The sequence below is a fragment of the Staurois parvus genome, unplaced genomic scaffold (assembly GCF_062004578.1).
Source record: "Staurois parvus isolate SC_StPar_1 unplaced genomic scaffold, SC_StPar_1.0 ptg001014l, whole genome shotgun sequence".
NCBI lineage: Eukaryota > Metazoa > Chordata > Amphibia > Anura > Ranidae > Staurois > Staurois parvus.
In genome coordinates this window covers 1,460,169-1,483,694 of record NW_028318810.1, presented here as the reverse complement: position 1 = coordinate 1,483,694, position 23,526 = coordinate 1,460,169, and the positions used below count along the sequence as shown (strand labels likewise).

The window sequence follows — 23,526 nt, the reverse complement described above, 5'->3', positions numbered from 1 at the left end:
TTATTTAAAGGTTTTAACATATGAACATTATATACAAACAATCGCGTGGAAAGGTTCACATTTGAGAAGCATAGTACATATAAAAAGTAGGAGAGAATGAGCAGACCCCACCATTTGGCTGGGGAATCTATATATCTTAATCACTTTTACATGAGAGGTATGCTCGTTGTTTTGTGAACCATGTTAGGAAACGTGGAACTTGAGAGTTGGGTAGGAGCAAGGGGTAGGGGGAAAGAGGGAGGAGGAGAGGAAGGCACCATAGCAGTAGGAATAGAGCAACTTATAGTATTTTATAGCAGTAATCAGTTAATTGAACAATTGGGGTGGTTTAACCATCGAGGCCAATGTACTGTAAATTTGTGGTAGGAGGAGTTTTGAAGGGCCGTTCTTCATTCCATCTCACATTGGAGGTTGAGATGTTAAAGTGTGTTTAAACGCAAAAGCAAAAATATAATATAATAAGAGCAAAGATTTAATATATTTCAACTTACCAGATCTTGGCCTTGCATTACTTTTGATGTTTCTTCCCCTTTATTTTCACCTGGTAATCCTGTCAGTGACACTCTTCCTGTCCTGGGGGACAATGGTCATACACTGTACTATATCTATGGAGGAGCAGCGTTGTCACTCCCAAGCTGTCCACCTAATTTAGACTATAAACACATCCCCTCTTCCAGTCTCCATTATAAAGAATGGGCAATGTCACCCGCATCCTGTTGCAACTGCAATTACATTTTTTTAATGGCAAAAGATGTCTATTCAATATTTAGAGATCCTAATCCCAACCTCCTTAGCCACTTTGGCAAAAATCAATTATAAGCCTCTTCTTCATACAGTACTCACATGCCTTAAACCCTACGACAAATCCTGGTTTGGGTGGATGAACGTTATCAAAATGGAAGTATTACCAAAATTCTTGTATACTTTTCAGCGGTCCCAGTGCCCCCCTCCGCCAGGCTTTTTTCCCATGGTTACTAAAGCCCTATGCAAGTATGTTTGGAGTCATTTCCACGAATCTCCCTCTATTTTCATGCAGCTGCCTTGATTTAGGTACTAGATTGGTATTATGGGAAGTCCTCATAACTATAGGTCTCTTTAGAAAAAGATCGAGCGTTACCAGATATCACATCTATGCTTTTGACGGACCCTAAGATTAGACCTCCTTTACTGCCTCTCCTCCCCCAGGCTACCTTACAAATCTGGGACTCGTACCTTACCAAGGTCTTACTTTACTCCAGGCCAAGTCCAATGTCTCCTTTGTTTGGCTGCTCTTCCTTTCTACCAGTTATTCACGGATCGCGCTTCCTCTCGTGGGGGCGAGATGATAATCCTCGGTTGAGCCACACCTTACTTGGGAGAAAACTACTCCCTGACTGCCAAAACCCTTCCAGTGCTTGGATTGAATATATTCCGCTGCAACATTAGATAAAATTCTTACACCCTATGGACTCATTGACCAGACATGAACAGTCTCTCTCCCTGGTATATCAAATTTTACAGAAAAAATATTTCTTACATTCTCCACCATTTATAGCCAGATGGGAGATAGAGTGGCATACAGTATACCTCTTGAGGATGCAGACTGGGACAAGACACTTGCTCTTTCCTATAGGATTTCTATATCCTCAATTGCCAGAAATGTAAATTACAAGATACTGTCTAGATGGTATTGCTGCCCAACTATCTTACATAAGATAAACTCGGCCATGCTGTATACTAGTTACCGGTGTATGCAGGCCCCAGGTACACTACCCCATATCTGGGGCACATGTCCGCGAATACTCCCCTTCTGGGACATGTTCCTACAGCTTTATAGAAAATGAGTGGGGGGGATTCCTACCCTAAACATACCCCAAATCACTATACTGTCTTTACTACTCGGCTCTTATAAGCAGATCAAAAAAAGCTTAATTAGACATTTTCTTACAGCATCTAAGGTTGGTTATAGCAAGACTCTGGCACAGGACTGATCCACCCTCCCTGGTTTGTGAGCATGCGAACTGGAAAATATCAGTAATACGGAATGTATGATCGCTTGGGATGAGGATAAAATTGAGGCATATAGGATCATGTGGACCATGTGGTCATATTTCCAGTACGCTACTAAGTTTGCATCATTTGTGTCCTGAATCTCTGGGTTGCGTAGCTTGCAGTGGAAGGGGGTTCCCTTCCTTCCCCCCCTTTTTTTTTCTCCCATATTTTTCCCTTCTCTTTCTTCTTTCCTTTCTTCTCTGTCATGTTGGTGGTGCTACAGTATATGGAATTATCTATCTATCTATCTATCTATCTATTCAGTCGTATCCGACCCTTGGCGACTGCATGGACCGTCACTCGTAAGCGACTTTTTCCATGAATTCTCTTAGCAATTATTTTACAGGGTAGGTTGCCAGGTCTTTCCCCAACCCCTACCATGCAGGAGATCCCACATGGCCAGGGATTAAACTAGAACAATTTAGACAGGAGCCAATTAACCTACCAGCATGTCTTTGGAGTGTGGGAGGAAACCGGAGTAATATGTAATTATACTCATCTTCTATTTAAATCAGGTCACTGCCACATTATGCTTCTATGGATTACTTTGGAAATATATCTAATGTTTGTTGGTTCCTGCTGGAGCTGTAACACTTATACAGTGTGCATTAAAAAGTTATTCTATGGAGCCCCAGTCGCGATTTTGGGTCCCCCGCTGTCACCATCCATAGGTGGGTCGGACCCTGGCAGTGTGGAGGACCTGGCACCAGAGCCATCCCTGCAGTCTCCCATCCCATCTCTGCGGGATGCTGAGCTCCTGCGCCGATTCAAATGTATGCTGCAGTCGGAGTTGTCCTCCGCTACCTCCAAGCTGGCCGACCGTCTTTCGCAGGAGATTCGCGAGTTGGGCAACCGGACGAACGACCTCGAAGATAAGATGGACGCTGCGGTCACGGTCATAGAGAATCACGAGCAGGATTTGTGCGACCTCAAGAAAGAATTGGCGGACGCGCTGCTACGGCTTGAGGATTTCGAGAATCGTTCCCGCCGTGGCAATCTGCGGTTAAGGGGTATCCCGGAAACGGTCGCGGATCTTACTTCCACTGCTACAGCTCTGTTTCGGGAGCTGACACCAGCTATTCCCATTGACCGGCTTGAATTTGACCGCATCCATCGTGCGTTGGGCCCCAGACGACCGGATGGGCCCCCAAGGGACATTATCATCAAATTTACGTATTACCGCACTAAGGAAACTATTCTCTTGGCGGCCAGAAACAACCTTGACCTCAGCTTCCAGGGGCATCGCTACCAGCTCTTTGCGGACCTCTCTCAGACCACTCTTCAGAAACGACGCCAATTGAAGCCCTTCACTTCGGTCCTAGTGAACCACAGTATCAAATACGCTTGGGGCTTCCCGTTTCACCTCACCTTCACCTACCAGGGCCGCAGTCATTCTGTGGCTACGCCGGAGGAGGCCCATTCTCTCCTGGAATCCTTACACCTTCTTTCGCCTGAGGCTGCGGATCGGAGCCTGGCACATTCATCAGGATCCCCGGCAAGGCCGCTTCTTCCAAGCCGCATCTGGGAGCGGTCGTCCAATAGGAAGAGGGCCCTCCCTCAGACCCCTTCACGATCAAGTCCTTCCTGTTCTTCTCCGGGCTGAAGATGTGTCTTGGACTTCCCATGTATCATCTCACCGATGGACTTCCTTGACGGGACCGTGAGTTTGGCCCTTAGGGCTCCCCCAGTTTGTCAGCATTACGGGTTGGGACTGATATAGTGTGCCCCCTTGGGTTCCTTCCCTGGTTGGGGGGGTTCTCCTCATGGACTCAAGAATTATGACTTTCTGCTGTTGCAGCCTATTTTGGGCCTGGGAGATGGTATTCCAGTTTTTGTTGGTAGCACGGAGTGAGGGCTCCCTCTGGTTTCGGGGTGGGAGGTTGATCTGGTAGGCCCGGCTGGGTGGGAGGGGGTTGGCCCCATGGTTCTCTGGGTTGCTATGGGGAGGTCATCACGGTTGCCTAGCTCCTGGGACCTTTAGTTTTATTGCTTTGGTACCCCGTTCTATTGTGTTTATTGCCTTATTGCCCTTTTGCCCCCTGGGGACTTATGTTTCTGATGTTTCCATTTGCAGCCATGTGTCCAGTGGTAGAGCCACCCCTAACTGGTATCCTTCATTTGTAGGATGCACGTCACCACTGGCGTGACACGATTGCACTATTGTATATTCTTTTTGTGTCCTTTTCCTTCTTTCTTTCTTTGTTTTTTTTTCTTCTTTGGTTTTTTTTTGTTTTTGTTTTCTGCAGGGTTCCGGGATGCCACGGTCCGATCGCCATTGGGAGCGGAAATTGCTAGCTGCTTTATGGTTTGTTCTGCTGAGCGTGTTGCTCTGATGCCGCCATGGCCTCGCCCCTTTTGAAAATTCATTCGCAAAATGTTCAAGGCTTCAATTCGCCTCAGAAGCGGGCTAAAGTTTTTCATCACCTCAAATCGCAACAAATTGACGTGGTATGTTTACAAGAGACCAGGTTTTCTCAGTCCTCCGCCCCACGTTATCTTTCACCTCACTATCCCACCTTTTACACGGCCTCGGCTCCTGAGAAGCGTCGGGGTGTCCTGATCGCTTTTAAACGCAATCTCCCCTTTGTCTGTGCTAGGAATATAGCGGACCCCACGGGCAGGTATCTGCTTCTGCAAGGCACCCTCTGGGACCAGGAGGTTACTTTTGTCTCTTACTACGCGCCTAATCGTTTTCAGGATAAATTCTTTTCACATCTTTGCACCATTGTTTCCCGACACTCTAAGGGTCTCCTTGTTGTTTTGGGGGATTCGAATGTTACTTTGGATTCCGCAATGGATAGGCGCTGCGCACGGGGGGCGGCCCCTTCTCATGACTTGGCGCTGGAGGAACGTATGCGCTCTCTCCTGCGGACAGCGGGGCTGGCGGACGTCTGGAGGGAGCTTCACCCAACGGAACGGGACTTTACATTCTATTCCAGTCCTCATGATAGTTTTTGTAGAATTGATCATATATTTATGCAGGTTCAGCAGCTTCCCTTGGTCAGGCGGATAACTATTCCCTCCTCGCCTTGGTCGGATCACGATCCCTTGGTACTTCTCCTTGCCCTCTCTGGGTCAGAACGGCGCCCTTTTCATTGGCGCATCAATGATTCTTTATTGACCACTCAGGCTACCTGCCAACAAATAGAATTTTTTTTACGAACATACTTTACGGAAAACGCGGGATCAGTCTCCTCTGCAGTGCCCCTATGGGAGGCGCATAAGGCCACGGTGCGGGGTCATGTTATACAGCTGGCGGCGGTCCGGAAGCGCCGACTTTTGGAGCTTCATTCTCTCCTGGCCTCTGCGGATGCGCGTTGGAAGTCATCTCCATCCGCGGCCCATAAACGCGCTCGGGACGCTCTGGCGGCAGAGTTGGACTTACTTGCCTCTTCGGAGGCAGAACGGGCCCTGCGCTGGACCAAACACAAATTTTATTCCTGTGCTAATAAGCCGGGCCCGATGCTGGCCAGGAAACTAAATTCTGTGGGGAAACCCCATAAACCGTTTCGACTGCGACTTCCTACAGGTGGCTGTACTTCTAATCCCCAGCAGATTGTTTCCCGTTTCTCAGACTTCCTTTCACGCCTCTACGCTAAACCAGATCCCTTCCCCGTGGCTCAGGCAGAGGCATTCTTTCAAGATCTCCGACTTCCTGGGTTATCCGAGGCGGCACAGGTGGCACTCAACGCCGGTGTCACTGTACCAGAAGTGCTCCAAGCTATCAAATCTTTACGGTCCACCGCGGCCCCAGGTCCCGACGGCTTTTCCGGTCTTTATTATAAGAAATTCTCAGCCTTGTTGGCGCCCTTTTTGGCTGAGTATTTTAATGCGTTACGACAGGGCTCCTCGCCCTCTCCAGATGCGCTTAGAGCGCATATCGCCATGATTCCTAAGACGACTGATGATGTACAGGAACCGCAAGCCTTCCGGCCTATTTCTCTTCTTAATGAAGACCTGAAGATACTGGGCAAGATCCTTAGTTTTCGCATCAATAAATATTTGCGTAGCCTGGTCCACAGGGACCAGGTGGGGTTCGTCCCCGGGAGGCAGGCGGGTGATAACGTCCATAAGGTGGTCCATCTTATACATTTTCTGCAACAACGGAAAATCCCAGGATTCTTACTGTCTTTAGACATCTATAAAGCTTTTGATTCTCTATCCTGGGAATATCTGCGGTTTGTGCTGTCTCGTTGGGGTTTTGGGGGATTCTATTCTTTCTTGGATCCAGGCCTTGTATTCTTCTCCTTCGGCCTCCGTCAAATACGCTGGGTATTTTTCAGATCCCTTTCCTATTGGGCGAGGGACAAGACAGGGTTGTCCCCTGTCCCCAGCGCTCTTTGTCCTGGTGCTTGAGCCGCTGGCTTTAGCGCTTCGGACCGATTGCAATGTATCGGGGGTTCCTTACGCGGGACAGGAATTCAAACTGAATCTTTTTGCGGATGATGCCCTCCTGACTCTTACTAACCCCCTGACGACGCTTCCTAATTTGCAACAGGTTCTTGAGCGCTTCTCCTTGATTTCGGGTCTCCGTATCAACTTGGATAAGACTATAGCCCTCAATATTACTTTGGCTTCGGATTTGGTTTCGCGCCTACAATCCCACTTCCCTTACAAATGGGCTTCCTCTTCTCTTGAATACTTAGGCGTTCGCTTGACCCCCACTTATGACTCCTTGTTTGCTGCAAATTATTATCCATTGCTTAGCTCTCTATCCTCTCTTATGCATTCTTGGCAATTTCCGCACCTGTCTTGGATAGGACGGGTTAATTCGGTGAAAATGACCATCTTGCCGAAATTGTTGTATTATTTTCGCACACTCCCGGCGCGGATTCCCCCTCATTTTCTTAGGTTGCTTCAGGCGAAGTTAATGCGTTTTATCTGGGCCGATAAGCACCCCAGAGTATCCAAAAGTACGCTTTTTGCCCATAGACTTCAGGGTGGTCTTGGGGTGCCTAATGTGACTAAGTATTATCAAGCGAGCCAGATTGCCCCGCTGTCTATGTTGCACGCCTCTTCCGACGTCCCCCTCTGGGTCCTGTTGGAACTACCTAATTGTGCCCCTATCGCACTGTCGACGCTTCTATGGCTTCCCCCTGCCCTGCGTCCTATGGCACTGAGTCCGATGTTACTTCATGGCCTACAAGTTTGGGACTCGGTACGTTATTCTGGTGGTCTGATGTCACCTTTTCTGCCTTTGCTACCTATTATTAACAACCCTCTTTTCCCACCGGGTTTGGATCACCCAGGGGCGTTTTCTTGGTGGGTGACTAATGGTTTTTCGCAGGTGCGACACTTTTTGATTTTTCGGTCCTTTCCCACCTGGGACTCTCTTCGGGAATCCCGGAATATCCCCCCAGCGGAATTTTTTCGATATCTTCAATTGCGACACTGGCTGCTCTCGCTGCGGGGTACTTCTGCGTTCCCGTACCAGAAATCTGCCTTTGAACAGCTTTGCCAACAGCGTCCGGGCCTTATATCCCTTCTTTATGCAGCTCTGAACAGACGCTCATCGCATACTTCTCTTTCATATGTTGTTCAGTGGGAGCGCGACCTGGGAGTGGCTGTGGATCCGGAGGACTGGAATAAGGCCTGGTCACTCATAGCTAAATGCTCATTTAATACGACCACACTGGAGGCAGCCTATAAGGTTTTGTTTCGTTGGTACTGGGTTCCGGCTCGGTTGGCCCGGGCCAACCCTGCCTGTAGTGATCGATGTTTTCGGGGTTGTGGTCATCGTGGTGATGTATTGCATATCTGGTGGTCATGCCCGAGACTGTTTCGTTTTTGGTCTCGTGTATTTGGCCTCCTTTTCACTTTGTTCCATCTCTCCATACGCCGGGATGTTCGGTATGCTTTGCTTCATTGCCCCATACCGGGCCTCTTGGCTCACCAGCAGAAGTTGGCTTCCTATCTGTTTTTATCCGCCACTAGAACAATTGCTCAGGCCTGGAGGAGTCCGTTTGTCCCTCTTCAGGGGGTGCGGGATCGTATGACCACTATGATGCTCAACGAACAGATGTCGAGTATCCGCAATGACTCCCAACGTAAATTTTTGAAAATATGGGAGCCGTGGTTGCAATATGCCCTTCCCTCACTCTCCCCGGCTAGTCTGGGGATGTAATGGCGTTCGGTGTTGGCGCTCTTGAATCCCTGCTCTTTGCCCCCCTTTTTTTTTTTTTTCTTTCTTTTCCTTTTTCTCTCTCTCTCTGTTTTTGGTGTGACTAGGACAGCTGCATTTAGTTGTTATAATCAGTTACATTAATGTTTTGTAACTTATGTGCCTTTGATAGCCCCTGCGTGGGCGTACCTTTTGCCCTGTTGGCATTAGAGCATTGTTTTTCCCCTTTTTTTTTATTTGGCATTTTGTTTATCTGTGCAATTGATAGCTCCTGCGTGGGCGTGTTTTACTGCCTCTGTTTATACTGTTTAAAAAATTTAATAAAAACCATTGAAATAGAAAAGTTATTCTATATCATTGCCCAGCTGGTTTGTAACTGGCTGTGTTGACTGTATACGTCTAGCTTTGTCGACTGTATATGTATATTGACCTAATTGGTCTTACCTATTGTTCTCCGCTGTAACTTAGATTAAATATAAAGAATGGGCAAGTTTTGTAGCGGAAGAGCAAATACGACAACTGTTTGGGATCTCAGTTCAGTACACAGGAAGTTACAAGGACACAAGATTTCTGTCAGGATCAACAGGCATGTTTCTGTACTTACTAATGAAAACAAATGCAGCCACCACATCCAAGCACTGGTAAGCTCCAATATATTACATTTTTGTTTTAGGTTTTGATATGTCACATGACATTGTTCATATTAACACTTCTTCATTGCTACACGTGAGACTACATGTCTGAGCAGACAGGAAGGGTCAGGCTCAGGGGCGGACTGACAACTCATGGGGCCCCTGGGCAATAGGGGATCATGGGGCCCGTATCCTTGCACAAACTCAAAAAAGCCTATGAAAAAGGTACCAGGAGCATCTCATGGGGCCCCTTACTGACAACGGGCCCTCGGGCAGTGCCCGAGTTTCCAAATGGTCAGTCCGCTCCTGGTCAGGCTACATTTCAAGGCAAGTGGAAGCTATAAACATTTCCTGATGTGTAGCTGGCTGCACACTTTACAATGTGATCTTGCAATCCCTGCACCAACTCTTTCATACAGTATTTACTGAACTATGTAATGTGAGGACCAATTTAAACAATCCATTCTCTTATATCCAGACAGGCAAGTCCTCACACTACAAACAATGGACAGTCAGATTGTAAAATGCATGTGTCACATTAACAGATAAGATAGATGTGCAAGTTTAAGTACAAGCCTCAATTATTTTCTCCTAAATTGTCTTAAAATCAAACAACCATTTAATATATAACAATATAAATTAACTTTATTGCTTTGAAAAAAACATGTTGTGAATGCTATTTTTGTAAACAGTTGTAAACATCAGCTTGAGAAGAACACTGCCTATGGTTTGTAGGTCTTGGAAACATTTTTCAATACCTAGAAAGAAAAAGTAAATAAAGTTAAGGCAAAATATGCAATGTGGATGTATTTTAACTTTAATTCTAGTCTTATGGTATAAGAATGGCTGGGTTTTGTTTCCTATTATGAAAGTTGTAAATAGTCTTTTCCTGTAAGCTTGGCCATATAGTAAGGGTCATCATTAGAAATGGTGGGCCCAGCTTAACTGACAGGGCCCCCCCATACCCCCCATTGGTGGTCCTTCTTCCAAGTGTCACTACTACATACTCTGCCCCCCCTGCACCTCCAATTACCGCCCGCTCTGTCCCCCCTGCATCCCCCATTACACCCCACTCTGCACCCCCCATTACACCCTACTCTATATCCCTGCATTCCCCCTCTTCCCAACACTCTGTACCACATTCATCTCCCAATACTCTGAACCTGAATTACACCATAACCCTGACACTACTCTGCATCCACCATTACCCTGCTCTCTGCACCCCCTAAATTCTCCATTACACCTTACTTTGCACCATTGCATCTGCCATTACCCTGCACCTCCTGCATCTTCCAATATTCCTGCACCCCCTTCCACTTTTTGGCTCTTCCCATCTTTGGTATTTAAAGTGAAGCTTCATCTAGAGGGGGTATGCTTGCTCCTTCCATAGTGTGCTCATTGCACCCTCTGCACGACTCACAGCAGATTCTCTGGATCTAGACATGCCCCCTCTCTGCCAGGCCGGAGGGATTCCAGATCTTTTAGGTACTTCTGCCCCACTTTTGGGTCCCTGCAGTTTGGCTGCCACTGCTGCCAGGGCAGATGTTCTCTAGGATCTCCAGCCTTAGTACTGCTAGAATCTACTGGAAGCTGATTTGTAAGTAATTAAGGCTGCCATATTTGAGGTGCTATGTATTTAATTATTTGATATTAATACTATTATTATTAATTCACTTTTATAGATATGTACCATGCACCTACTCCTGAGGCATTGGACAGAGATCCACAAAAAAAAAAAAAAAAAAAAAAGAAGTTTTGTCATCTGGCACTATCCCGTCTGGCATTGCACGCTCGCGCAGCGAGAGTGCCCTATTCCCACAGGCAGCGTTGGCATGGATCAGGGAGGCACCTGCGGGTGGTCATTGGGTTACATGGTAGTGACAGGTGGATTATACTCTTTTTTTATTTTTTTGCATTATACTTTGTGTTACCTATTCCATCAGGGAACACTATTATGAAACAGTTGGTATTTTGGTACTACAATGGATCATCACACACAGACATGCATTTTACTGGTACTCTTCTTCTGTCCCACTATTGGGTCCCCATGGTTTGGCTGCTGCTGCTCCTGGGACATACGGTTCTTTAGGATCTTCAGCCTTAGTACTGCTAGAATTTACTGGGAGCTGTTTTTTATGTACCATGCAACTACTCCTGAGGAAGTGGACAGAGATTTATTTATTTATTTATCGAGTTTATATAGCGCCAAAGGGTTTGCTCAGCGCTGTACAATAGAGGGGGGACAATACATGAAACAGAACAGTAACATCAAACAGCACACGAGGGGTTAGAGGGCCCTACTCTTTCGAGCGTACAATCTAGGAGGGAGGGGGTAGAGGCACAGGAGGAAACGGCTGTGGGGGATGGAGTGGTAGGAGGAGGGAAGGGCAGCGGCTGTTAGGTGAGGGTGGGGTAGGCTTCCCTGAAGAGGTGGGTTTTCAGGGAGCGCCTGAAGGTGAGGAGGGAAGGTGACAGTCTGATGGATTGGGGTAGTGAGTTCCAGAGGATGGGGGAGGACCTGGAGAAGTCTTGCAGTCGTGCGTGGGAGGAGGAGACCAGGGAGCAAGATAGAAGGAGGTCCTGTGAAGAGCGAAGGGTACGGGTAGGGTGGTACCTGGGAATCAGGTCGGTGAGGTAGTTAGGGGCAGTGTTGTGAATGGCCTTATAGGTCAGGGTGAGCAATTTAAATTTAATGCGTTGGGCAATGGGGAGCCAGTGGAGGGAGAGGCAGAGGGGGGTGGCAGAGGTGGAGCGGCTGGTGAGGTGGATGAGTCTGGCCGCTGAGTTCAGGATGGTCTGAAGCGGGGAGAGCCTGCACTGGGGTAGGCCGGTGAGGAGGGAGTTGCAGTAGTCCAGGCGTGAGATAATCAGGGAGTGTACGAGTAGTTTAGTGGTGTCTGGGGTAAGGAAGGAGCGTATCTTGGCGATATTGCGGAGGTGGAGCCTGCATGTGTTTGTGAGAGATTTGATATGAGGTTAAAAGGAAAGGTTTGAGTCCAGAATGACGCCAAGGACTTTGGCTTGCTGGGCGGGATTGATGGTGGTGTTGTTGGTAGTGATGGAAAGGATGGGGGGGGGGCGCGGGCTGGGGGGAAGATGAGAAGCTCGGTTTTGGAGAGGTTGAGTTTGAGGAAATGGAGCGACATCCAGTCAGAGATGTCGTTTAGGAGGTGAGTGATGCGGGCGGAGAATGTGGGGGTGAGGTGAGGGGTGGATAGGTAGATTTGAGTATCATCGGCATAGAGGTGGTAATTGAAGCCGTGGGAGTGTATGAGTTTGCCAAGGGAGGAGGTGTAGATGGAGAAGAGAAGGGGTCCAAGGACAGAGCCCTGGGGGACCCCAACAGAGAGGGGGAGTGAGGAGGAGGTGGCACCGTTGTAGGAAACGCTGAAGGAGCGTTGGGATAGATAGGACGAGAACCAGGAGAGAGCAGTGTCTCTGATGCCAAGGGAGAGTAGTTTATTAAGGAGGACGGGGTGGTCGACTGTGTCAAAGGCCGCGGAGAGGTCTAGGAGGAGGAGGACAGAGTAGTCGCCTTTGGCTTTGGCGGTTAGTAGATCGTTGGTGATTTTGAGGAGGGCAGTTTCGGTGGAGTGTAGGGGACGGAAGCCGGACTGTAGTGGGTCAAGGAGGTTGCTGTCAGTCAGGTGGGCGCTTAGGCGATCGAAGACCAAGCGCTCAAGGAGCTTGGAAGTGAGTGGCAGCAGGGAAATTGGTCTGAGGTTGTTGAGGTCAGTGGGGTCCAGGGAGGGCTTTTTGAGTATGGGGGTGATGTGCGCATGTTTTAGGGGGGAGGGGAAGACGCCAGTAGAGAGGGAGAGATTAAAGATGTGGGAAAGGGAGCGGATGAGGGAAGAGGGGGGTGACCGGAGGAGTTGAGAGGGGATAGGGTCCAGGGGGCAGGTAGTGAGGCGGGCTTCTGAGAAGACTCTGCTGACTTCCTCAGTGGTAGTAGGGCTGAAGGAGTGCAGTGATGGGGGGGTTACGGTAGGCAGGGCCTTGGGTGTGGTGGGGGGCAGTGCCGTTGCGAGATCCATGAAAAGCATCGAGGTCTTGGATGCAATGGGTCTTTAGATATAATATGTATTTATTATCATGTACCAAATACTTGAAGCATAAATGTAAAACTATAGTATGAATTTGTATGAATGTATATTGTTATTTTATTATATTTATCCTATATAAATCAGCTTATTGTTACTCCTAATCAGCTCTTTATAGTGATCATTTACTTTTATTATCATGAGTTTAGATGTAGTGCCTCATTCAAAGTCCCAGGACCAGGGGCGGACTGACCATTCGAGCACTTGGGCACTGCCCGAGGGCCCAGGGTCAGAAGGGGGCCCCATGAAATGCCCCGGTACCTTTTTATAGGCTTTTTGGGTGTGCTTTGACTGTGGGCAAGGACACAGAGGCCATATAGGTTATAGGGATGAAGATAGATCACTGATGGTGTTCCAGATCGCATTTTAATTTTAATTTATACAGATCTTTTAGGCAGACAACGAGGAGAGGAGAGAGGGGGGGCTCAGGGTTAGGAAATTGGTAGACTGTGAGAAGTCCACAGGCATACTCTGCCAGGTCCTTTGCTGACCTGATGATGCCTGGGCCCCGTATGATCTATCAGCAACCCTGCGCTATACCATGAACATGTATATGTGAAAACCTTCAAAAGACAAGCCATGAAAAAAAAAATCATAATGTAAATATCTTGTTCCAAGCAATTGACAATCCCACAAGGAAGTTGAAGCAAACTATGATCTTTCCCTGTATAAATCTGTCTGTTGTTTTCAGCAATACTCAGCTTAAATATTACAGATCCCAAATATCAATAATGGGGCATGCAGTAGTTTGTTAGATTTAGATTTATTTTAATGTCTCTTTTGTTTTTTTTGAATGATATAATAAAATCCATGGTTCTTATACATGCAGTGTTTCCCTTGTATCTATATTCTCCTCAAAAATTCCATGGCTACTACTATTGTTGTTTGTATATGTCAGATCATGGGATGAAGACATATAGCACACAGTAAATTGGATAATCCTGTTCTATGGCATCTCTGTATCTATTAGCATTGTTGAGAAAATAATTTTCAAAAATCAAAACACAAGAATTGGATTGTTTTTTTTTTCTATGAGAACAGGATTTCTAATCCCTCTAATATAAACAAACACTGAGTGTTTCTAAACTGTTATAAAACCAACTAAAGCCTGACTTTGGTGTCTTGTGATCTTTGATGTTCTTTGAGAGTTACCAGCTAAAGCATCTAGTGAGGTCAAGCATGGCTTGTTTTAAAGTTCCTTTGCTTGTTAAAGATGTGTAAATAGTTTAATGTCCAAAGTCTGGAAAAAATTCCAGTATAAGGTGCCAGACTGACAGTTTCTGAAAGTCTGAATCAGATTGGTGCCTGAGATTAACAGAGACAGATCTTTAAAACATTTAAATGTGGCCCAGTGTGTGATAGAAAGACAATAACAGAATAAATAAACAAACATTCTCATGCTTAAAGTGGAGTTCCAGTCTTTTTTTAAAACTTCCAATATTTCCAATGCCCCTCCAATGTACAGTGCGCAATGGAAATTTTTTGTTTGTTTGTTTCTAAATACCTTTATTATAATTCTTCGGGCGGCACTTCCTGTCCCGGCCATCTAGGCGATGACGTCATTAGGCGATTCCCATTGACTCCTGGGATATCGGTGTCATCTATTCCAGGAGTCTTTGGAAAGCCTAGTAATGTAGTTTTATTGACAGGTTGCCATAGCAACAGGGTGGGTACTTCTGCTGCCACCGCCATTACTACGGCAACCTGCACTAAACAAAACGCGCCACACAGTGTCATTACTGCGCAGGCTTGAGATCGGGAGGTGCATGCTGGGTAGCCAGCTGCACCAAATCCTGGAAAAAGATACAAGTGGGCTTCAGATGCCCACATCCTAAATGGCCACCTGCCTACGTCTGAGATCCGGTACATTTTTTAAAGATTTTAAGCTAACCAGCACAAGTACTGTTCTAACAGTATTCTAATTTAAATGTACAAGTAATAACAATCACAAGGGAATTAGAAAAAAAAATTGATTATGGGGACTGGAGCTCCGCTTTAAGAGTAACTAAAGTCCTATTATACCTGACCCCCCACTACAAGGCATTAACCTTTTGTGTAGGAAGCCCCCCAGTGTATTGATGATCTCCCACTATCACCACCACCATTTTGCTTGTGCCAAGGCAAAAGCAGAAAGTTGTAATTGATTTTCTACCAAGTACTGTACATCCCCAGGTTTTTACCTGACTGCCATTACTTTAAGGCCTATCTACTTCAGCACTGAGCAGGCAGCGTAAAAGATTTTTCTGCCCAACACTAAAGATCATACAGCTAAGGTTGCTACCTTTTCTGGAAAAAAAATACAATATTAATAACATTGGCAATATGTTCCAGTTTTACAGGTACCTTATGAAAACTGAGACCCTGGGTACTAGCAATTTATGTAAGCTAATTGTAAGCATGAAACCCACTTGTGTGCTTCACTGCTTCCTACTGTGGTAGAAGGATTAGATTGTAAACTCCTTCAGGGTTGGACACATCTGCATAGACTATACTAGCACTGTACCCAGTATGCAAATAATACAGATGGTAAGAAAACAAAGTTCAACATTGTCTTATATATACAAGGGAAACAGTCACCTGAATTCATAGATCACCAGTTTCCAGATTCTCATATTAGAGCTCTGAACACCCCTCCACATCCACAGTATCTGGAGCATGACTTGCCATCTTTCTTGGGTATATTCCAACACTGTCCACACCTCATGCCATACTTCTTATACCTGTATGTAGGCGTTATAAAACATGATAGGAGTTAAAGATTGCCCAGAGCTTTACAATCATGAGTCTTAGTCAGGGGCGGACTGACAACTCATGGGGCCCCCGGGCAATAGGGGATCATGGGGCCCCTGTGTCCTTGCCCAAATTCAAAAAAACCTATGAAAAAGGTACCAGGGGCATCTCATGGGGCCCCCTACTGACCCCGGGCCCTCGGACAGTGCCCAAGTTTTCAAATGGTCAGTCCGCCCCTGGTCTTAGTTAGAATAATGTTTTTACAAGGTTTGCAAGACAAATAAACATTTCTGTTAAAATAGCAAAAATTGTTTAGTCCTAGCCCTATACATACAGAGTCAGTCATGCCATATGTACCAGTCTACTGGTGCTAGCAAAACTGAAACAATCAGAAGCAGATAGTTGCTACACCTGGAATTCCTTGCTAAGAATTTGCACAGACATTATATTTTACTTTCGGCTGGACTCTAAAACAATACTTGGTGCGGCATATTTAAAAAAGTGGAGTTCAAGTATTCCAATACCTGAACCAAAAGGAATATTTGATGACAATGTGTGCACCCATACCTGAATTCAGCCAAAATAATTATTTGGTGACATTGAGTGCACCCATACATGAATCCAGCTGAAAGAGTTATTTGGTGGCATTGGATGCAGCATCGGTTGCAGAGAAGCAAATATTTTGTTATGCAACAGGAATTTAATTGATCAGTACATTGTGTTTGAGTTGATTGTAGCCGTATTAGTGCATTTGCGACAGAAACAATTGAGTACTATTCGTGATACTTTTTTTATTTGCACTAACATACAATTTTGAGGACAAGCTTTCGGGGAATGTCCCCTTCTTCAAGGTCTAAGCAGTACTATTCACAAAGTTAGCAGAATGTTAGAAGAGATGAACGAAAAAAAAAAAAAAAAAGGAGGAGGCTAGAGATAAGATGCAGTCAAAGTGAGGGGGGAGGGGGGGGATACTACACTCACACAGAGGGAGTCAAGCTACAGCTAATAGTCATAAAAATGTCGGATAATGATTGAGGAATCCCATGTCCAAATTAAGGCCCTTATCTCTTCTGTCAAATAGAATTATCATTCTTAGTTCAAAAGTTTTTCCTTTCCTGAATAGATTTGAAATTTCCTTTAAGTACTAAAGCATTGGAAGCGAACCCTGCAATAAGAAACAATGCAAGCTGTGCAACCAAATCAATCCATCAAAAAGTGTCAGACACTCAAAAGGGATCTTCAATATCTCCGGCTCATACAGCTGCACCTCCAGTAATGTTGTGTATCTTATCCAGTGCAGAAAATGCAGCAAAGGATCTTATGCTGGCGAAACAGGACAGAAGTTGCAAACAAGGATGAATTTGCACAGACATACCATCAAGGAACATAAAGAAGATGACCTCTGCACACCTGAAGGACACCATTTCGCACAACCAGACCACACAATGGGAGACCTCAATGTTTTAGTACTTAAAGAAAATTTCAAATCCATTCAGGAAAGAAAAACTTTTGAACTAAGAATGATAATTCTATTTGACACAAGAGATAAGGGCCTTAATTTGGACATGGGATTTCTCAGTCATTATCCGACATTTTTATGACTATTAGCTGTAGCTTGACTCCCTCTGTGTGAGTGTAGTATCCCCCCCCTCGCTTTGACTGCATCTTATCTCTAGCCTCCTTTTTTTTTTTTTTTTCATCTCTTCTAACATTCTGCTAACTTTGTGAGTAGTACTGCTTAGACCTGAAGAAGGGGACATTCCCCGAAAGCTTGTCCTCAAAACTGTATGTTAGTGCAAATAAAAAAAGAAGTATCACGGACAGTACTCAATTGATCAGTACAAAATTCTAACAGTGGCTGTGCTCTCAATATATCAGAATCTGGTTTACCTACTGAAGAGTGGTAATGCTACCTAGTTGGTGAATAGTAGGGAAAGATCGAACATTCAGCAAAATGACTATTCAGCCCTTCATAAATTAGCCTTGTGTTATTTTTCTCTTCTTGCATGGCTGTGTGTGTAGCAGACTAGTTTGTCAAAGGCTGTTACAGCTATCAGTTTGTTGGTCAAAGAAGAACAAAATGTATTCTGTGACAGTTCTAATCTTTAGCACAGAAGAATCACATGTAACCGTTATAAAAGACAAAGCTTCAATTGGGAAGGACGAACACAAAAATAGATATGGTCAGAAACTGCCTTATCTTGACCTCACTGTGACAGCGCCAAATATTAAAAAAAAAAAAAATTGAGTTAAATATGGTTTTTCATTCTGAAAAAAGTATTTGAGAATCTGGACTTTTATTTCATCAAGCATTATCTAAACCTCTGGCATTCAGTTCTATTTCATGGATCTCTTATTTCCACAGCCAGGCCAGTGCAGACACTCCTTTTATTAAGCCTAATTTGAAAGGTAAAATACCGTATCTTCACCTCAGGAGACTGAATACATCTCTTGGATTTGATCCAGCCCCACCTGTTTCAAGTCAGTGGGGAAGGACGCTATTCCTGTACTACAAACCATTTCACCAGAATCTGTGATGATGCAGACAGGATCTTTCTTAAACACCTTTATCTCCAACTTTGTGGAACCAGAAGACGGTATAGATCCAGATGCAAGGCAATCCTATTCCAGCCTTCCAGCCACAGTTCCTCCATCCAAGAGCTCACAATATGGGCTCCACCATTGGTTATAGTAATGGCTTACATAAAAGCACAAGAGTATAGAATAGAGAGAAAAGGAACAGGCAGCCCATTGAGCACACGCACACTCTAGACCAGGGGTGGGCAAACTTTTTGACTTGAGGGCCGCAATGGGTTCATATACTGGACCTGGGGGCCGGACCAAGAGTAGATGAATGATGTGTATGTGTCATCCATAGTAAGTATAGTAATATTCCCCCATAGTAAGCATAGTAATTCATCCCCTATAGTAATTCATCCCCCATATAGTAATTCATCCCCCATATAGTAATTCATCCCCCATATAGTAATTCATCCCCCATAGTAATTCATCCCCCATATAGTAATTCATCCCCCATATAGTAATTCATCCCCCATAGTAATTCATCCCCCATATAGTAATTCACCCCCCCTATAGTAATTCATCCTCCATATAGTAATTCATCCCCCATAGTAATTCATCCCCCATATAGTAATTCATCCCCCATATAGTAATTCATCCCCCATAGTAATTCATCCCCCATAGTAATTAATCCCCCATAGTAATTCATCCCCCATAGTAATTCATCCCCCATATAGTAATTCATCCCCCCTATAGTAATTCATTCCCCATATTGTGTCAATTCACTTACCTTTGCTCCGCGCGTTCCTCTCGCTGTGTTCCCGCGCCGTTCCGGTCTTCAGGGCGGACTGTGAGAGGAGCCAGCTCCCCTGCTGCCTCGCCTCACACTGCCCCGCTCCTCACGCTGCCCCGCCTACACACATCCTGACAGGCAATGTTTGCCACGCTCCGCGGGCCGGATTAAAAGGTCCGCCGGGCCGTATACCGCCCGCGGGCCGTAGTTTGCCCATTGCTGCTCTAGACTAAAAAATGGAAACACTACATGATTTGCAGATGTGAAAGTGATGCCATGTTTTGCATTGAAAGCGGAAGTGTTGTAACATTCTTTTGCTTCCGCTGCGTGATGAGACACCTAGCTAATAGGTGGGAAGCCTCACTTTCGTCATTCAGTGCGTATGCTGCTAATAATCCAGAGTCATGTCAGAGCTCACTGAGCTTCAAAGAGGGCAGATTTTTGGTTCCCGCTTAGCTGGTGCCTCTGTGACTGTAGTTGCCAATTTATATGCTGTGTCACGAGATACAGTATCAAAAGGTTATGACGGTATATAAAGCTTCCATGAAAACACTGTCTGATAAGCATAAGTGTGGTCAACATAGTCAACTGACTGAAAGAGACAAAAGAACATTGCACAGGACTTTGACCAGAATAAGAAAACAACTGCTGCAAATGTGACTGCAGAGCTCAATCTCAGTCTTCATGGAACTCACACTTCACCAGCCTGAGATTGAGATCTGCAGTAATTGCTCAGAAAAATTAAAGGAATGCTTTGAAAACATTGCATCTCAAAGGGGAAAAATATGATGGATATCTATACTGATATGGACGGGGTAAGGTATTAGGAACGTAAGGATGCCCCATTGTTTGATGGAAATCATCCTACATAGGACTGAATTTAAAAGACACCCCAAAAATCAAAGTGAAAAAATGATGCAGCAGGCTAGTCCATTTTGCCAAAGTTTCATTGCAGCAACTCAAAAAGGTACTCTGTAGTTTGCATGGCCCGCATGTGCTTGTATGCATGCTTTACGTTGGGGTATGCTCCTATTGAGATGACTGATGGTGTCCTGAGGTATTTCCTTTTAGATCTGGACAAGGGCATCACTGAGCTCCTGGATAGTCTGCGGTGCAACCTGGTGGCTTTGGATGAACCGAAACACGATATTCCAGAGGTGTTCTATTGTATTTAGGTCAGGCAAGCGTGGGGGCCATTCAATGGTATCAATTCCTTCATCCTCCAGGAACTGCCTGCATACTCTCCCCAAATGAGGCCAGGCAGTGTTGTGCACCAGGAGAAACCCGGGACCCACTGCACCAGTGTAGGGTCTGACAATGGGTCCAAGGATTTCATCTGGATACCTAATGGCAGTCAGGGTGCCATTGTCTAGCCTGTAGAGATCTGTACATCCCTCCATGGATATGCCTCCCCAGACCATCACTGACCCACCACCAAAACGGTCATGCTGAACAATGTTACAGGCAACATAGCATTCTTCTCGGCTTCTCCAGACCCTTTCACGTCTGTCATGTGCTCAGGGTGAACCTGCTCTCATCTGTGAAAAGCACAGGGAACCACTGGCGGACCTGCCGATTCTGGTGTTCAATGGCAAATGCCAATCAAGTTCTATGGTGCTGGGCAGTGAGCACAGGGCCCAATAGAGGTTGTCGGGCCCTCAGGCCACCCTCATGAAGTTTGTTTCTGATTGTTTGTTCAGAGACATTCACACCAGCGGCTTGCTAGAGGTAATTTTGTAGGGCTCTGGCAGTGCTCATCCTGTTCCTTCTTGCACAAAGGAGCAGATACCAGTCCTGCTGATGGGTTAAGGACCTTCTACAGCAGCGGTTCTCAACCTGGGGGTCGCGACCCCTTTGGGGGTCGAACGACGCTTCCACAGGGGTCGCCTAAGACCATCGGAAAACACATATTTCCGATGGTCTTAGGAACCGAGACACCGCTCCTCGCCGCCGCCGCCGCCGTCTCCAGGTGTGGGCGGGATGACATGCCGCCCCTGTCATCTGGACACACCTCGAGATCAATCCTCGCCTGTGATTGGCCGCCGGCACTGTAGCTCAGGAGAGGCACACAGGCGGCCAATCACCGGCAAGGAGGTGGAGCTTGGAGAGGAGGAGCCGAGCGGCACCGCGAAGATCGAGCGAGTGAAGAGGAGGAGAGCGGCCGGAGAAGGAAGACATCTGACAGGTAAGTGTCGGTACCATGGGAGAGGGAGGGAGCGAGCGAGCCCAGGCTGGAGCAGGGGTCTGCAAGGTAAGTATCATTGGTGTCAGTGGGAATAGTGCCCCATCATTGGTGTCACTAATACCAATGATGGGGCACTATTCCTCCCACTGACACCAACAATGGGACACTATTCCTCCCACTGACACCAACGATGGGGCACTATTCCTCCCGCAAATGACACCAACGATGGGGCACTATTCCTCCCCCAAATGACACCAACGATGGGGCACTATTCCTCCCCCACTGACACCAAGGATGGGGCACTATTCCTCCCCCACTGACACCAAGGATGGGGCACGATTCCTCCCCCCACTGACACCAAGGATGGGGCACTATTCCTCCCCCCACTGACACCAAGGATGGGGCACTATTCCTCCCCCCACTGACACCAAGGATGGGGCAATATTCCTCCCCCCACTGACACCAAGGATGGGGCACTATTCCTCCCCCCACTGACACCAAGGATGGGGCACTATTCCTCCCCCCACTGACACCAATGATGGGGCACTATTCCTCCTCCCACTGACACCAATGATGGGGCACTATTCCTCCCACTGACAGCAATGATGGGGCACTATTCCTCCCACTGATACCGATGATGAGGCACTATTCCTCCCCCACTGACACCAAGGATGGGGCACTATTCCTCCCCCACTGACACCAAGGATGGGGCACGATTCCTCCCCCCACTGACACCAAGGATGGGGCACTATTCCTCCCCCCACTGACACCAAGGATGGGGCACTATTCCTCCCCCCACTGACACCAAGGATGGGGCACTATTCCTCCCCCCACTGACACCAAGGATGGGGCACTATTCCTCCCCCCACTGACACCAAGGATGGGGCACTATTCCTCCCCCCACTGACACCAATGATGGGGCACTATTCCTCCCCCCACTGACACCAATGATGGGGCACTATTCCTCCCACTGACAGCAATGATGGGGCACTATTCCTCCCACTGATACCGATGATGAGGCACTATTCCTCCCACTGACACCGATGATGGGGCACTATTCCTCCCACTGATACCAATGACGGGGCACTATTCCTCCCACTGATACCAATGACGGGGCACTATTCCTCCTCCCACTGATACCAATGACGGGGCACTATTCCTCCCACTGACACCAATGACGGGGCACTATTCCTCCCACTGATAACAATGATGGGGCACTATTCCTCCCACTGATACCAATGATGGGGCACTATTCCTCTCACTGATACCAATGATGAGGCACTATTCCTCCCACTGACTCCTATGATGGGGCACTATTCCCCCCACTGACACCAATGATGGGGCACTATTCCTCCTCCCACTGACACCTATGATGGGGCACTATTCCTCCCACTGATACCGATGATGGGACACTATTCCTCCCACTGATACCGATGATGAGGCACTATTCCTCCCACTGACACCGATGATGGGGCACTATTCCTCCCACTGACACCGATGATGGGGCACTATTCCTCCCACTGACACCGATGATGGAGCACTATTCCTCCCACTGATACCGATGACGGGGCACTATTCCTCACACTGATACCAATGACGGGGCACTATTCCTCCCACTGATACCAATGACGGGGCACTATTCCTCCTCCCACTGATACCAATGACGGGGCACTATTCCTCCCACTGACACCAATGACGGGGCACTATTCCTCCTCCCACTGACACCAATGATGGGGCACTATTCCTCCCACTGACACCAATGATGGGGCACTATTCCTCCTCCCACTGACACCAATGATGGGACACTATTCCTCCCACTGACAGCAATGATGGGGCACTATTCCTCCCACTGATACCAATGATGGGGCACTATTCCTCCCACTGATACCGATGATGAGGCACTATTCCTCCCACTGACACCGATGATGGGGCACTATTCCTCCCACAGATACCAATGACGGGGCACTATTCCTCCCACTGATACCAATGACGGGGCACTATTCCTCCCACTGATACCAATGACGGGGCACTATTCCTCCCACTGATACCAATGACGGGGCACTATTCCTCCCACTGATACCAATGATGGGGCACTATTCCTCCCACTGATACCAATGATGAGGCACTATTCCTCCCACTGACACCTATGATGGGGCACTATTCCCCCCAGTGACACCAATGATGGGGCACTATTCCTCCTCCCACTGACACCTATGATGGGGCACTATTCCTCCCACTGATACCGATGATGGGACACTATTCCTCCCACTGATACCGATGATGAGGCACTATTCCTCCCACTGACACCGATGATGGGGCACTATTCCTCCCACTGACACCGATGATGGGGCACTATTCCTCCCACTGACACCGATGATGGAGCACTATTCCTCCCACTGATACTGATGACG

At 46.8% G+C, this 23,526-nt stretch overlaps 1 protein-coding gene across 1 annotated transcript in view; it reads right to left on the bottom strand.

Annotated features, from left to right (window-relative positions):
- Positions 1-15,495: 15,495 nt before the first annotated feature.
- Positions 15,496-23,526, bottom strand: part of ZGLP1 (zinc finger GATA like protein 1) — a 49,165-nt gene continuing 41,134 nt past the window's right edge. The window contains exon 5 of the mRNA XM_089657645.1: positions 15,496-15,607. Within this exon, the coding sequence (XP_089513771.1) occupies positions 15,496-15,607 (112 nt within the window). The remainder of the gene's footprint in view (positions 15,608-23,526) is intronic.